Source organism: Hetaerina americana, unplaced genomic scaffold (genome assembly GCF_022747635.1).
Source record: "Hetaerina americana unplaced genomic scaffold, ioHetAmer1.1.p SCAF_307, whole genome shotgun sequence".
Lineage (NCBI taxonomy): Eukaryota > Metazoa > Arthropoda > Insecta > Odonata > Calopterygidae > Hetaerina > Hetaerina americana.
The window spans coordinates 197,218-214,416 of record NW_027286883.1 but is presented as its reverse complement, the minus strand read 5'-3'; the positions used below and the strand labels follow the sequence as shown (position 1 = coordinate 214,416).

Here is a 17,199-nt window from a genome sequence, read left to right as displayed (position 1 = left end):
TACATCTTTATATGTATTACTTTGCTGACAGCCAATTTCCAAATCCCTCTACGTATATTTTTTTTTATTTTTGAAAGTCAATTGAAGGAAATTATCTCCCAATTCAGATTATTACTATCAACTTGCAGGAACAAATAATACTAGCACTGATTGCCTTTAAGGAGAGATTGAACCTTATGAGATTAGTGTACACTTGTATGATGACAGCTGAATAAACTTGATATATATTAGCCTAATAAACACAGGAGTTATTACAAAAATTTCATGGGAGGCGGTTGATAGTCCTGTATAGACCCATGTCTACTTCATTACTTCCATTATTCTCTTTTGCTCCAAGATCTGGACCATCATATGTAGGAGGCAAGGTCATTCATTGATGGAGGCAGCGATATAAAGATATTTTCTGCTGTTTCACAAAAGGAAAAACAAAAGAAAAGACTGCCTGGTGCAATTTGGTGAACACTGAGTTAGAAGGGCAGAACCCTAAATATATATTCCCAGAGTCATGCACCACACTGCCATTGATAATTGCATTACAAAAAAATCATAGATATTACTTTCATGATGAACCAGGTATGTTTCACTTTTCATATTGCATAATTTAAGAGATATAAAATGAGAAGATTTTTGAAAAATGGTTTTATTTCTCTACAAAACAGTAACATTTAACAGTCATAGTTGATATTATACAAATATATTGTAACAGTACAGCAAATTATTAATAGATGCACTATTTTCTTCTCATTAAATCTTATCTTAGAAAAATTAACATAGAATATATGAATTAGTTTTTGGCGATTTTTTAATTTTTCTGCAAAAGATATCAAGTGAACTATAATTTCATCTTGGACAGGAAATATATTAGCAGGAAGAGTATACAACTATTAATCAATCTGAAGCATTCTAGTGCACTCCAATTATGTTGCTAATGCACTCTTTGGGAAATGGATAGGAATTTGCAGTGGCAGCACCTCAGTTGGTTATTGCATCTTTCTGTGCAGTCCATTATCTAATTAGGTTGCTTTATATATATTTTTTAATGGTGCCTTTCTTCCAAATTTGTCATAGAATGATTCACATGTTTGAGTCTTCAAGTGAATTCTCTTTAGAACATGTCTTATATTCTTATGATTTCTCGCCAAAGTGTATGGACATGTGTCGTTTCATGACTCCTTTTTGGCTAAATGTTTTACAACATATCTGGCACTGGTAATGCTTTTCACCAGTGTGGGTCAACTTGTGTCTTTTAAGATCACCTTTTTGAGAGAAAGCTTTGGAACACATATCACACTTGTGTCTCCTTTCGCCCGTGTGTGTCAACACGTGAGTCTTAAGCGTGCTTTTTAAAGAGAAAGCCTTGGAACATATCTCGCACTGGAATGATTTATCACCAGTGTGTGTCAACATGTGTGTCTTCACAGCTCCATTTTGTGCGAATGATTTAAAACATATATCACACTTGTATGGCCTGTCACCATTGTGAATCCCAATGTGCCTCCTTAGATCACCTAACTGATAGAAAGCTTTACAACATACCTCACATTTGTGTGGTTTATGACCAGTGTGTGTCAATATGTGAACCTTAAGAGAACTTTTTTGAGAGAAAGCTTTAAAACATGTCTCACACTTGAAGGATTTCTCACCAGTGTGTGTCAACATATGTTTCTTCAGAGCTCCATTTTGTAAGAATGCTTTTAAACATATATCACACTTGTACTGCCTTTCACCAGTGTGTGTCCTCATATGCCTCTTAAGGGTGCCTGATTGAGAGAAATCTGTAGAACATATGTGGCACTTGAATGACTTTTCGGCAGTGTGCGTCAATACGTGCATCTTTAGGGCATCTAATCGAGAGAAAGCTTTTGAACACATGTCACATTTATGCGGCTTTTCACCTGTGTGTGTCAGGATGTGATTCTTAAGACCTTCCTTTCGACGGAATGCCTTTGAACATATTTCACATTTGAATGATGCTTCAACAGTATGTGCTGACATGTGTCTTTTTAGCGAACCTTTTAAAGAGAATGCTCTGGAACATATATTACATTTATGTGCCTTTTCGTGTGAATGTGTCAATACGTGTTTCCTAAGGTAAGCCTTCTCTGTAAATGCTTTCCAACATATTTCGCATTTGTAAGGCCTCCCTGAAGTATGTGTCAACAAGTGGATTTGGAGTTCATTAATATTTTGGAAGTGTCTGGAGCACTGTTGGCATTGATTCTCCCTTTTAACAGAGATCACTTCCTTGACAGAAGAAGAGTGTAATTCTCCACTTTCCAAATTGTCCTGCAAGGATCAAGAGAAACACCATTTTGTAGGCGTATAAAAATGAAATATATCCATCAAAATCCTGCCATATTCTACCATCTTGAATTTTAAATTTGTACAAAGCTGTATAGTCCATTTTAAATTTGGAAATAATATTTCCAGTGATAACTACTTCATTTAAATGAATTTTCTTTATTCAAATAATTAATTGTCTACTTATGAATCAATCCTTTCAATATCACTTTTAATTAATATGTGAAATTATGATAGCTCAGAAATTATTACTAAAAAATAACCGAGATATCAGGATAAAATTTATACTGCACATTAATTGGCCTATATAAACAAGCCATTGTATGGCATTTGTGGACTTGGAGAAACCCCTAGACAATGTCAATTGAAGAAAATATTTACAATCCTAGAAGCAGCTACTACATTACTGTATAGCAGAGGAAGAGTACTGAATAATTTCTATGAGAATCATGTAAGAACCATGCAAATGAAATGGAAGGAAAGTGGAAGCACAAGTAAACATTGAGTTTGACTAGTAAACAACCTTTTTCCAGCACTATTTGATATATATCTATAAGAGGCCAAAGTATTTGGCTTCAAAGGAATCAAGATAAATGGAAAAGAAATAAACTTTCATAGGTATGCAGATACGGTAATAGCAATGACATGAGAGGACCTGCATTCAAAGCTGAAAAGTAGGGAACAAGTACTTTGGCAATTTAACTTGAGCATTACAAGAAGAAAAACAATATCCTTGTTTGTAGAAGAGGGTAGCTGAATGCAGATATAATAATTGGAGGAATGATACTAGAGCAAGTCAAATCCTACATTTATTTCATAACATGAGATTGAAAAAGCTTGACAGACATCAGGCAAAGAATAATCTAAATAAAAAATGCATTCCAATAGAAGAGGCAATTATTATGTTTAAAGAACATAAAATTGCAAATTAGGAAGCAGTTTGTCAAATTGTTCATGTGGTACATGGAACATTACGGATCACAGATCAGAGACATGGATTTTGGGAAAGCGAACCTATAGAGAATAGAAATATTTGAAACATGGCAGTGGAGAAGAATGCCTAGGATTTAATGGAGAAACGAATTGCAAAATGATGAGGTATAAAGAAGAATAAAAGATGAATCTCTAGAGCAAAGAAAGATGAATACGATATATATTGAGGCATAAGAACATTAGTGGTAAACATAATACAAAAAAAAAATCAGAAAGATCCCATAATGAAGTCTAATAGAGAAGTATATAGGGCAAACTAAGAGTATCTTAAACAGGGAACCTATCAGAGGATGAGGAAATTAACACTCAATAAGGAAGAATAAAGGTCTATTGTAAATTTATCTTTGGATTGAAATGCTGATGATGGTGGTTTTGTTGCAGCGGGCATTTGGCATCATCAGGAGCATTGAGGGGTAGGATAATTAGGAAATATTTAGGCTGAAATACGAAGGAACATTATATATATATATATATATATATATATATATATATATATATATATATATATATATATAGATATATATATACATATATACTTCCCAAAACAAGTCACATTGTACTAAATAAGATATCATTTATGTTCTATGATGAGAAAGAGGGAGGGAGAGAGCCAAGCACCGGAATGGGATCACTATTAGAAGACGGCATGACTGGGTGTCAGTGGAACAGTGGTAGATGCAGGCACGGCAAATGCTACCCCAATCAGCCACAGCAGGACCGGAGGTAGAGATGAGGTAGCAAGAAACACAGGCATGAAAAATGAGTTCCCAGGCGGAGCGTTTGTTCTTCACGGATAAATGGGAGAGGTCCAATCATCTAGCCAAAGTCACAGCTAGCGTAACAAGCCTCAAGCTAGACGTGGTCATGACATGCATGGCCCAACTGACCCTGATGCCTTGCCAACAGCCAAATTTATTCCCCCTCCTGGGCATGACCTTTGTCCTCTGACATTCAGCCAGGAGACATACTCAGGGAAGCAAGGCTTTCCCAGCCAACGTTAATGGCCCTCAGTACTGATAATGGAAACTAGTCATGCCCCTATGGAGTCAATTAAATTTGTGGCCCCCAGCAAAACACAACATCCCACTCCACATCAGGTCCCTCTTCGTCTCTGAGTACTTTCTTTCTCCCTTCATCCCATCCAACATCACTATCCTGTTCCTTTACTTTTCTTGTTTGCCTGACATTCTTCCCTCAATTACAGTCTTATTTAACATGTCACTTTTGCCAATCAACACGCCTTTCATCCACTTTGCTGTCTCCATAGGATTTCTCCCAACAAACCCCTCGCTTGGTCATTAGCAAACCTTACTGATGTTACAAATTCCCCGCACAGTTTCATTCCTACTTCCGGCTTATTAGGCCGAGCTCCGTAGTTGCCAGGACTCAAAATCTCTGTATTGTCCATCATTTTAATCATGGGAATGGTGATTCAGGTGATTTCCGGTTGCCTTCCTCAATAGTGTTTTCAATGTGACACCATCACTTGCTGGATGCCCCTCTGGGGTCAGATGCCATTGCAGCCACCTCACTAAGGAACAGATTCTGCATGAATCTGTTACTTTTGTCCGGCTCCTAACCTTTCACCTATCTGGCATGGGTGACCCAACCGGGAGCAATTATTATTGCTTCTACCAGCACAGATCTAGGGGTCATCGGAATGTACAAGCCCTTCTACCATGTCAAGGTTCTAGTCCAGGGAGGGTTATTATAAATAATGATCCTGAAATTTTGACAGCAGACACTTTTTCTCCCAACAAAAGACGTTCCACATCTTTTTGATATTATTCATTGAGATGCACAGGGTCGTACCCAAAAGTGGTGGGACTGATTTTTTTTACAAGAATTTCATTGACGATATACTTACATGGACTTAATAATCTTCAAAGTATGCTCCTTGAGCTGCTACACACGCAGTATAATGTTGCTCCCATTTCCCATATGCCCGCTGGAAATTTTCTTTGGGGATGCCGTTGATGACCCTCGTGGAAGCCTCTTGAACCTCCTTTATTGAGTCAAAATGCCATCCCTTTGTGATGTGGTATTTAATTTAAAGATAAAATTTCCCCGATACCGCGACACAAGGGAGGCCGTGACTCTACTTCTTTTGAGGGTGCCAGGCTAGCCACATGGCTAGCCGCAGAGTCACGCCGCTGGCTGTCAACTGGCCCATCACACTCCTTGTCCCAGGGGGGGGCTTGCTCACCTTTCATGTGCCCCGGGATGGGCAGCGGCTCTTCAGCACACGATAAGGTGTGGGCACTCCCAAGCAACACGGATGCGTGGCGCCGATGCCTGCTGGGCCACGGTGTTGGGTGGCTGCTCGGCTGCAGCCAAAGATGGCTGCCTTGCGGTTGCGGTCCAATCTCGGGCCGCTGCAGGCACGGCGGCTGCTGGCTCCTGATGTTCCGGTTGGGGCCTGCGGGAGGCTCACATGGCGAGGTCAGTTATTGGCACGTGCACCACCGGTGTTTGCAGGCTGTCGGTGACTCGACGATTATAGCACACGACCTTCTTCCTGGATGTCTCACCACGAACTCTCCTCACCACGCGCTGGCCGGCATTCCCAGCGTGCCACACGCTCGGCTTTCTTCTTTTTTTTCTTTTTTTACAGCTAGCGCCGCGCCATTCTCCGGCTTGCGAGATGGGCACGTGTATTCGAACTAGCAGGTGACACTGCGCCAAGCTTAACGTCACACCTTGAGCTGTCTTTTCATCAGGGGGAAGAAGAAGAAGTCCGGTGGTGCCAGATCGGGAGAATAGGGCGGGTGCGGCAACGTGGCAACGCCGTATTTGGCCAGGAGCTGTCTGATGACGAGCGCGCCATGGCACGGTGCTTGTCATGATGAAGCACCCAGCAGTTTGCAATGGCTGGTTGGACTCTTTTCACGCATTCTCGGAGGCGGGTGAGCAACTGCATGTAAATGTTCGCATTCACAGTCTCCCCTGGTGGGACAAACTCCTTGTGAACCACTCCATGATGGTAGACAAACACAATCAACATCCTTTTGATTTTTGATTTGCTCATGCGAGCCTTTTTTGGACATGAGAACACGGAAGTGTGCCATTCTGTGGATTGCCTTTTTGTTTCAGGGTCATATTGATAAACCCATGTTTCATCACCAGTTATCACATTGTCCAAACAATTTTCATCTTGGTGCAAATTGGCTAACACTTTTTTAGAAATGTGCACACGGGTTACCTGTTGTTCAACACTGGTTAAGTGTTGGTCTGTGTTCAGCAGTGTCCTTATTCTGTCCATTTTTGTGTTGGTTCTTGCTGTTGACAGCCGTCTGAAACAGTGGTTGTCTTCAACAAGCTCCCTACCCTTTTTAAACAACTTGTGCCACTAAAATACTGTGGAATGGCTTAATGGCCTGCTTGATCATATCGAGGGTCTCAGTTGCCGTCCACCTGAGTTTCGCACAAAACTTCATGGAAGAACATCGCTTTAAATTCAGATTCATTTTGTTTTTTGATGGGGACAAAAAACTTGCTTCACTAAAAACGGTGTCTTTACTCAATGACAGCCCGCAGGTGACTGAGGTTGGTGTTGGTCTGTTGCTAAGACCCCCCTCCACCTTACCCTGCCAGACAGACCCCCCTCCACTGCTCTATTCATGCCAGAGACAGTCAGTCCTACCATTTTTGGGTGCCACCCTGTAGAATATATTGTGTGCATTCAGTCTTTCCATTTGTTTGAAAATATTATGGAGTGAGTCTCAATGGTTGGCAATTATGATATATGTTGAATTAATAAAAAAAAAGCTTTAAAAGGTTCAACTGATATTTCCATGGGATGACAAAGCTATCATAAAATGGCTCCATTTTTCTGGGTAGGCATTACAAAGCATCATAGGCCAAATATCCGGATGACACATGTAAACTCCCTTGACCCCGGATGCACAACCTCAAAAATTGATTGAATAAAACAACTAGGCGGGCAGACATAGATTTTTCCTTTAGTGCAGTGGTGTGAATAGTTAAAAGGCATTAAGATGAATACATCTTCTTTATTACTGTCTGCAAGGCATGGCAATTCTGGCCACGCCAAAACACCCAGACTACCCTTAGCTGTCAGCATTGGGAAAGAATGTGCTGAAAAGAGGGTGAAAATACTGTTGTGTGCTGTTGTGTTATTGGTAGCACAATTATCAAAGTGATCGCTCCGCCTTCACGTAACACCCGCAAATGGGCATACTTATACAAAGGTAATACTTTTGCCCTCTCAAAACCAACAAAGGCCAGGTCAAGTGTTAATTTAAGCACTGTTTGGTTTACCATTATCTTAAGGAGATTTGAGGAGATAATGGAGGAAGTCAGAACTTCTGCTTCTGACAAGCTAGTTAATTCCTGGAGATGATGGGCTTCCATCATCTCCAGGAATTAACTAGACTAGCCTAACTACTAAGAAGGTGGCCAATATGTCAAGATATGGATAAGTACCATACTTCCAGAGTCATGAGAAGTTCAACGAGAAGAGTAGACCCCAACCATACTCTTATAAATGGGCAAAGGACGGGTGAGGGAAATTGGAGAAGATACAAGCAGTAAATCAATATAAATTATAAAAATAAATAATTAACTGAAAATAAGACCAATAATAAAAAATTAAAAAACCAAAAAATAATTGACAGATTTAGACAACACAAATGGTTAGAACAATGAAATGGAAGACTGCAAATGAATCACGTACTATCTACCTTGAATATACTATACAGCATTGATCAATGCTAGTCTCAAGCACTGAAAGGCACGTAATAAAATTAAATTTGGAATGATAAAAAATGAAAATTAATCACGCTTTCTCTAGCATAGTGGTACTAAGCAGCATTTAGCCTTGCTTTCGCATATACTCCCACTCAATCAGGGCTTACGAGAGGTTTCCCTCTGCGTCAGGGGCCTAACAATCACATGTTGTGAAATAAAATTAAGAAATATAATAAACAAAAAAAAATCATGTACTATATAGTTCGGATGTACTATATAGCATTGATCCTTGCTAGTCATAAAGCACTAACATTCAATCAGGGCTTACAAGAGGTTAACCTCTGTGTCAGGGGCCCAACAATCATACGTTGTTAAATAAAATTGAGAAATAAAATAAACGAAAACTAATCGCATACAATTTAGCATTAATCCCTGCTAGTCACAAGCGATTACATTCAATCAGGGCTTAGGAGAGGTTCCCCATGCACCAGTAGCTCGTCAGTCACACGTATAATAATAAAGGCAAAATAATCACACACTCACTAGCTTGGATGTACTAAGCAGCATTGATCCTTGCTATTTGCATACACTCCCACTCTATCAGGAGGGTAATGAGAATGCCCAGAAGCTTACACAAGTGTTTTGACTAAGAAGCAGTCATTTTCAGAGGACAATATCATTCCCTTCCACAAAGTGCGAGTCACAGTACAAACGTCGGAAGAAATTCAACGGTAGACCTGTGACTGAGAGAGTTTTTCAAGGGATAAGGCATCTTCATCCCATGCCTTCAATCATCATATAACATTGCATCAAGGAGCATCGGAAATGTTATACGTTAGGCAACACCACATCCATCTTTGCCACCCACCTCTTGGAGAAGAACCATTCCCCGGATTTTGAATTTAAGCCGTTGCACAAATTCCAAAAGAGCAAGAAATTGGACGCTCTCAAGAGTTTAGAGATTATCCAACGGAGAAACCAGAAGATAGAGCTACTTAACGACATTCAGTTCCTCTCTTGCCCCTCCCCACTTTTGTCCATTAACTTCCCTCAGTGCCCTTTATGACGACACCTTTCCCCCCCCCTCCTCTCCCCGAAGAGTGAGCTGCCCGCACTTCAGGGGTTCTATTGGTTTTTCCTGCCTTTTTTTTATGACAAAACCCCCCCTTTCCCCCCGCTCCCTCCTCCCCTGCCACCCCTTCTTGAAACTTGGTATATATATCCCTTCTCCTTGTACTTTTCCTCACCTGAAGATGATACAGTGTATCGAAACCATGGTCGGCAATAAAGTTTTAACTGTGGAAAATTGCAACGAAGTTTTCATTATTATCACTTTAGCTGTTAAGCCAGAAGCAGGCTGAACTATTCCTGTGAAAATCTTAGGCCGAGTATTTCATTTCTTGGTCGACATGGGAGAAACAATCACTATCTTTCATGAAAAAAGTTTTCCTCTTCATCAATTTGAAGTATCCAGGTATCATTCTAGAGTAAGAAGTGCTTCAGGCTACCCATTAGTGGTCTTAGGTCTATGGACAATACCATTTGTTATAACTGGGAACCTATACCCTCATGACAACTTGATTGCAAATCTCAGAAACATTAATTACAATGGAATCCTAGGTCTCAACTTCATGGCCCGCTATGGGAGAAGTCAGTTCTTCCAGGATAGAAAACTGAAGATTAGTGAGGGTTGAGAAACATACTTAGATTCGAGCCAAGAGAGCTCAAAGAACAGGATTAAGCAAGGGAATAACGTACTGCCCTTAAAAAGGTAATCTGTCCTTTTGATGACAAGAGATATCCTCAACCAAGACATTATTAGCTCAAGCCTCCCAGAATATGATTTTCTGGGTGATGAGAAAAAGGGTTTTTGCTGGAAGAAGGTGATATTCAGGATCTTCTAGATATGCGGGAATCCTGCCCATTGGAAACAGTAAGGCCAGAGGTCTTCTTGCCAGTGAGAAATAAAATTAATGCAACATTAGTCTCTTACGAGTTGATTGAGTTGGGAATGCCAAAAGGAGATATGGGGCCCGTGAATGAAGAGATAATTGAGTCGAGCACAGGAGATCCACAAAGGCATGTGGCCAACCCGCCAGTTAAGTGTCTGTATCACAAAAGGCATGATGGGATTAAAAATGAAGTGTCCAAGGGTGACTGTGATTTCTCATCTATTAACAAGAGTGATACTGTTGCCACTTCTGGGATTAGCAGGGGCCAAGAGCTGACTAAGAGGTCTAGCTGTGTGACTGGAAGCTCGGGTGATTTAGAAATAATAATTGAAGGGCCAAAGATTGTTATCAAAAAATCAATTTGAGTACTTTCATTCTCAATTGTAATTGATAGTGTGAGATGCAATGGATCAAATTGAAGTGATGTGGAAATATTAAGAGAAAAGAGAGATCTAATCATAATATCAACAATACTATCACTAAGCAAAGAGAGAAAGATTCCTATAGTCATTTTCAACTTGAAAGCTGACGCACCAATTCTAAAACGAGACTTTTATGTAGAAGTTGACTTATTTCAAGAGCAAAAACACGAGATCAATGTTCTTGAAGGTCAATAAAAACATGATAATTTTTGGTCAGGAGCAATAGAATAGATAAACTTATGACCTTTTTCGATTTCAGCAAAATGCCAGTTGATTCCCTTGATCCACTCGAACTGCTCGTCATTGAGTACAAGGAGATATTTCTGCATAAAAATATTGAGTTAGGGTGCATGAACGTAATCAAGCATCAGATTGACATAGTCGAGGCCAAACTCATAAAAAAGGACCCTATTGCATTCCCATTAGTAACATCAGACTCTAAAGAAGGCAGTTCAGAAGGTGTTGACACAGGGAATTATTTCCCCCTCTCTGCAAGTCTGTATAGACTACCAAGCGTTGAATAATGTTAGAAAAAAGGACATATTCCAGATCCTTAATATAGACGAATGCAGAGATCCCAAATATATCCCAAGCCTGCAGCCACATCACTACAAGGAAACTGAGAGTGGGAGGACATGAACCTTTGCTTATAGGCTTATAGAGGGTTCCAGGCTGCCATAGAACCCGATTGAACTATTAGCGGTGACACTGATGAAGATAGATTGATCATAGAAGACAATGGTGGTCATGAGGACAAGCTCAAAGAGGATGCGGAGCCAGAAGGGTCGGATAGTGAAGACGATGACCCAGAACTATCCATGCTCTGGACCCAGTTCCAGAATCTGCCCCAATCTCCAACACTACCTTTACAACCTTGTGTTACTATCCCTGAACCCAGTCAGCCACCTTATCAGGAAGCAGAATCTGAGGTAGTTGTGCATGTTTTCCACAAACACATGTGCTTCCATACCAAAATGCATCAGTCAGGGCCCTGGTGCCAGCTTGGCAAAGCCCAAAAAGGTGTCTTATGGCTTTGTACCTACTCGGACAACACCCGAAATCTTATCATGGGTCAACATTTCGACACAGTGCCAAGTGTTGGCGATGGCCAGGCCTTCCTGTGCTTTTCTCCTGATTGCGATCCTCAAGGAATCGGGAGGAACTAGCATTATTCCAGATTTGTCCACATGGTCATGGTATTATGATAAGCCTAAATTCATCCTAAAGGACGCTGCAAAGGCCAAGTAAGTAATAAAACTATGAAAGTAGTTGCATTTCACCATCGACTGGGGTCCCCGAGGGAACTACAGCTCCCAATTATGCTAAACTCTTATGTCTCCTTACAGTACCAGAATAAAGTCAAGCTCACCACGGTCTTCTTTCCCTGCTTATTCTTTAAAGCCCTCTTCCCTTGGCTGTGGTTTCACTAGATGGTAGATAGGAACAGTTGGAATATTGTTCATCCAGTCATGCACGTCACTAATTGGACAAAATTTGTCCACACTAGATTCATCTTCCCCACCAAAGTTGGGAGTTAAATGATTTTGGCCACCTATGGAGGGATAGAAATAATCTCAAGGAAGAAGATCCTAAGGCCAATAAAAATAATTACGAAGAACTCCTATATCGGTATTTCGCTTACCAGGTGACCATCAACGGGGAGAAAATCAAATGGGGCACTTGAACTAAGAAGAGGAATGTGCACCAGGCACTGTCCAAAGTCAAGTGGGTGTTCAGGTCGGGGGGTGAGGTATATACTACCTTGATCAAAAATTTCCCGGAATTTATTCAGAAAATTAAAAATACAAGTTTATTCATCTAAATCTATATTGTCCCCTTCAAAGTAATCCCCATCGACTGCAACACACTTATGCCAGCGCTTGATCCAATCCTCGAAACATTTTTTATATTCGGTTTTCGGTATGTCCATCAGTGCTTCCTGCGATTTTTCCATTACTTCCTCTCGGCTGCTAAAACGCGTTCCCCGTAATGGTTTTTTAACTCGATTGAACAGAAAGAAGTCACAGGGAGCCAAATCAGGTGAATTCGGTGGCTGTTGGATGGTATTTGTTGCATTTTTCGTCAAAAAATTACGAATAATGATAGCACTGTGCGACGGTGCGTTATCATGGTGCAAAATCCACGAGTTTTCTGCCCATATTTCTGGTCTCTTTCGGCGAATTGCTTCACGCAAACGTCTCATAACGCCCAAATAATACTCTTTGTTTACTGTCTGGCCTTCTGGCAAAAATTCATGATGCACTACACCGTTGTAATCCATGAAAACCGTCAGCATTGCCTTCTTTTTTGACTGAAAACGACGTGGTTTTTTTGGTCTCGGCTCATTTGGTGAACGCCATTCACTTGCCTGATGTCTGGATTGCGTGTTGTACTCATAAACCCACGTCTCGTCTCCAGTAATCATCCTTTTGATGAATGTGGGATCGGATTCAGCCTCGCAAATTATGTCTTTTGCGACGTCAACACGGTCTCTTTTTTGCATGAAATTGAAGTCTTTTGGCACCAACTTTGCTGCTACACGACGGAAACCCAATTCATTAACCACAATGTCTTGGGCGGATCCATAGGCAATGTTCAAGTCCTCCGCTATTTCTCTGATGGTTAATTTGCGGTTATTGACCAACATTTCTTTTACTTTATCAATTTTTTCACCGACTTTCGATGTCGATGGTCTGCCACTGCGTTCATCATCTTTGATTGACTCACGACCACTTCTGAACCGCTCGTGCCACTGGTAAACGACCGTTTTTTTTAGAGAATCGTTGCCGAAACACTTTTCCAACATTTCCAACGTCCGTGCGCCACTAAATTCGTTTTTTACGCAAAATTTAATACAAGTTCGTTGTTGCAAATTTAAATCCATTTCTGAAATTGTAAAAAATCGCCAACACACACAGAGATAGATGTACTCTTGGCTACGTAACTTTTGCAAATGTCAAGTTATGACACTAAGATTTAAAGGGAATATCAACAACAGATGTACCAATTTAACAAAAAAAACAGAACTCAAATCGGAACGATGGGAGCGCCACACGGTGGTTATTCCGGGAACTTTTTGATCAAGGTAGTATACCTGGAGGGGCAAGGGGGAAGGGGTTAAGTGATGGTCCGTAGGTGGGGGGGAGTTTGTTGAGGTCACGTGGGAAGGAGTGGGGGAAGAGTGGTGGCTATTAGGAGGAGGGGGCTGTCTGTTTCTGAAATGACTAACAAAGTTAAAAAGTGAACTGTTGATGATGCCTGGTTCATTGTTCATAAGTTTATTCTTGTTTAAGTGTATGTGTAAGCTCTCACAGGCATCGAGTTTATAGTGTTGTACCGGTTTTAATAATGTTAAGTCGTTGGGAGTGGTAGAGTGTTCCATTTCAAAAATGTGTTTGGCGACTATCTATCGAAAGGTCCGTTCTTAAAGTGTCCTATGTGTTCCTTGAATCTGATTTTGGGATTACGTTTGGTCTGTCCAATGTAGGAGAGTTGACAGTGTGAGCAAGTAATTTCGTAAATACCTGATTTGTCTGTGTCTTTCGGGTTCCCTAAACACGTAAGAAGAGTGTTACGGTTTGCGTAAGTGACCTTGGTACCAATTTGTTTAAAGACCTTATCAAGGCCTCGGGTTAATGTGGGGTAGAAAGGTAATGCGATAAATTTATTATTGTTGTCTTTCCGTTGTGGTAGAAGTGTAGTATGTTTATTGGCAAGTTTTCTTTTTTTGTTTCTAACTAATTTGTCTATAATTTGGGGTGTCACAAAGGTATCACGAATGCATGCCCTTGACAATTAATTGATCTGTATGGGCTTAATGTTTTCAACTCATATTATAAATTTTGATCAGTTTTGTACCAGGAAGTTGTAGATAGAAGTAACTCATAGTATGGAGATGTTAGGTCTGGTGCAGTATGATAAAGATCCTTTCTTTAATATTTGAAAGGTTGAACAGAGCACAGATCGATTAAATGATATCTGTTTATGGAAATGATTGGCAGTCGGCAGTATTTGGCGCAGTTGGGCAAACGTGGAGAAGACATGTTCAAACTGACTGCCAGATAATGTCCATATCACAGATGATGTTGACCAAACCAGTGCAACATGACCACCTACCTACTTACTCAACATATTAAAGTATGCCCTGAACATAAGAGGGAGAAGAACAATAAAGAGAAAGCCATTCTTAATACTTCCGCTTGAACCAGATCATCCATAGGAAGAAGAACAAACCAACGGAACAATCTCACAAATGGGCCTGATCTTATTAATTACAACAAGCAGTGCATGGAGGAACAACAGAACATGTTGAAAGTATCAGCATAATTGGTTACATAATTATAGACTCTTAGAGCAGAAGAAAACACAGTGCAACCTGCAATCAAAATAAATTCCCTTTTCTCTTAAATTTAACCATAATATTTCTTATTCTTTTTATCTCACCAAATGTGACCTCAATTCTTATTAAATTGTACTCAAAAAGACGTCATTTAAGATGCGGAATAATGGTTTTTAGAATGGCAATTTGCTGAGTTCTACATTGGACAGACAGACGAAATGAAGATTCACACTTACCAAATTCTCTGCTTCATCATTGTCCGACCAATTACTGTCTCCTTCCAGTGTTAATGGGAACACTGGCAAATCTGCATTCCTTTCTGAAGCAGCTATGCATCCTCTGGTAATGTCAACCTCTTCTTTGACAACTTCAATCATGTCATCTGGGACATCTACAGCAACACTGTCAATAGTATCTTCGGTGATCTGGTCATTTAAATTCTCTTTCTTGTTTATTCTGGGGAACTAATGCATGACAGACATAACTTGCAATTACATGACTGCAGGGATTGTGATACATACAGGTTAATTTGTACAAATCACTTTTAAATCATTAATGGAAGAAAAGCAAAAGAGATTTGTTAAACTGAAGGGCATTAACTTAGCATTTCAATGGCCATAGCAACCTTCCAGAGAGTATGAGGATCCATCAACTGTGGCTAGTTTTAATTCTAATATATAATTAAATAGCAATTGCTGTGACTTAGGAATACATATCTTATAACAGTGCAAGGTTTTCATGATAAATATTTTGTGTTTGGCTGAAAACATGGGGCTAAAGCTCCCCTGTTCTAATTATAATTAAACTGTTCATTAAGATGTGTAAGTACATACATGTACACTAATACACATACATAATCCACTGCATATATATAATTTAAAAAAAATCAAAGTTTCTGCCACATGTTCTCACCAAAAAGATAAAGAATTGATACAAAAAGGCAAGTGCTCATTAATCATGCCACTTGTAATTTAATCATTTATTTAATAAATTCATTTAAAATTGCTACTCTAGACACAGGCCAAACAACTGATTTGCAAGCTCCACTCATCCAGCATATTTATATTATATTATAGAATCCAATACCTACAAGCTTTGGGTCAGATAATGAGCTCTGATGGAATAACACGATATATCTGAAATAAGGAGTGGCATTCAAACAGCAATGTTGTACTTTAGAAGACACTAGAAATGTGCTAATTGCTTTAATGTGCTAATGTGCTGTGTAAAAGAGATTTGTTAAACAGGAGGACATCAACTTAACATTACAACGGCAATAGCAACCTTCCACAGAGTATGAGGAGCCATCAACTGCGGCTAGTTTTAATTCAAATATATAATTAAATAGCAAGTTAATAACTCCTACAAGGTTTGGGTTAGATAATCAGCTCTGATGGAAAGACACAATCTATCTGAAATACGGAGTGTCATTCAAACAGCAATGTTGTACTTTAGAAGACACTAGAAATGTGCATCTTGTGCTAATTGCGCATAAGACCTGAATATGCACACTCACCAAATTCCCCGTTTCATCAATGCCGGACTGATGGCTGTCAACACCCTGCATTGATGTGACAATTGGCAAATCTAACTCCTTTTCTGGAGCAACAGAGCATCTACTGGCAGTGTCAATCTCCTCTTTGACAATGATCCCATCGTCTCGGACATCCACAGCTCTATTATCAACATTGCCACTGGCAATGGCGTCGTCATCAGTCTCTTTCTTGATCTCACCAGGAAACTAATTCAAAGCATGTAAACATTACAATACAATAACGCCAGTCTATAAACAGTTCAAAATCACGGCACCAAATCCTAGGGGCCGAACTTTTTCACATAATTCTGGCATAAGAACAGTTTGGGAGTCAGTCATTGACCCATTCAAGTTACTAACAGTAGTTGAATTGCATGCCTCTATCATTCATCAATTAGAATACATATTACTATATGATGGTTCACTATATCAATGTAGGTTTTTAAATGAGCACTGGTAAAGAAAGCTTTTTAGCTTTTAACTAAACCTTGGGAAAATGACATCAAACTTTTGAGACAATAGAATATTATTAATAATAATAATAATTGTGCAACAGCATTGGTTATGACTGATATGCATATCTGATTAATTCATTCTGTTGGATCTCCAGTTCATTGTATTCATTATTGGCAATCAAATTGACCCAATGGACTGGTGGAAGGTCGGTTTGGTAGGCGATGGTAGAGTTGACGGAATAATAAGCCCATTACCGCATTATGTTAGAACCACCCAATACCACAGTCCCCATAAAGAAGTTCCCGGGAATCGAGCCTAAACCTTCTGGTCAGTAGCTTGAAGAGGTCAAATAAAAATTGACCTTGATTTATTTAAATTATTTTTTGCGTAGATATGACAGGGACGTAAATTAAGGATGTTAAGAAAACACTCGCATTAACTTTGATATGGAGCCCAGCCTGGTGCGGTGCGAAAGAACATGGTCATAGAAGA

The 17,199-nt window shown here is 39.8% G+C and overlaps 1 protein-coding gene across 1 annotated transcript; it reads right to left on the bottom strand.

Moving 5' to 3' along the window:
* Positions 1 to 1,536: 1,536 nt before the first annotated feature.
* LOC139691229 (zinc finger protein 431-like) lies at positions 1,537 to 16,320 on the bottom strand (the record flags this gene model as incomplete). Its single annotated transcript, XM_071588974.1, has 3 exons — positions 16,234 to 16,320; positions 14,954 to 15,181; positions 1,537 to 2,286 (listed from the first exon to the last, which is right to left on the bottom strand). Coding segments are annotated over exons 1-3 (1,029 nt in total), but the record flags the coding sequence as incomplete, so codon positions are not given.
* Between the last annotated feature and the right edge of the window lie 879 nt (positions 16,321 to 17,199).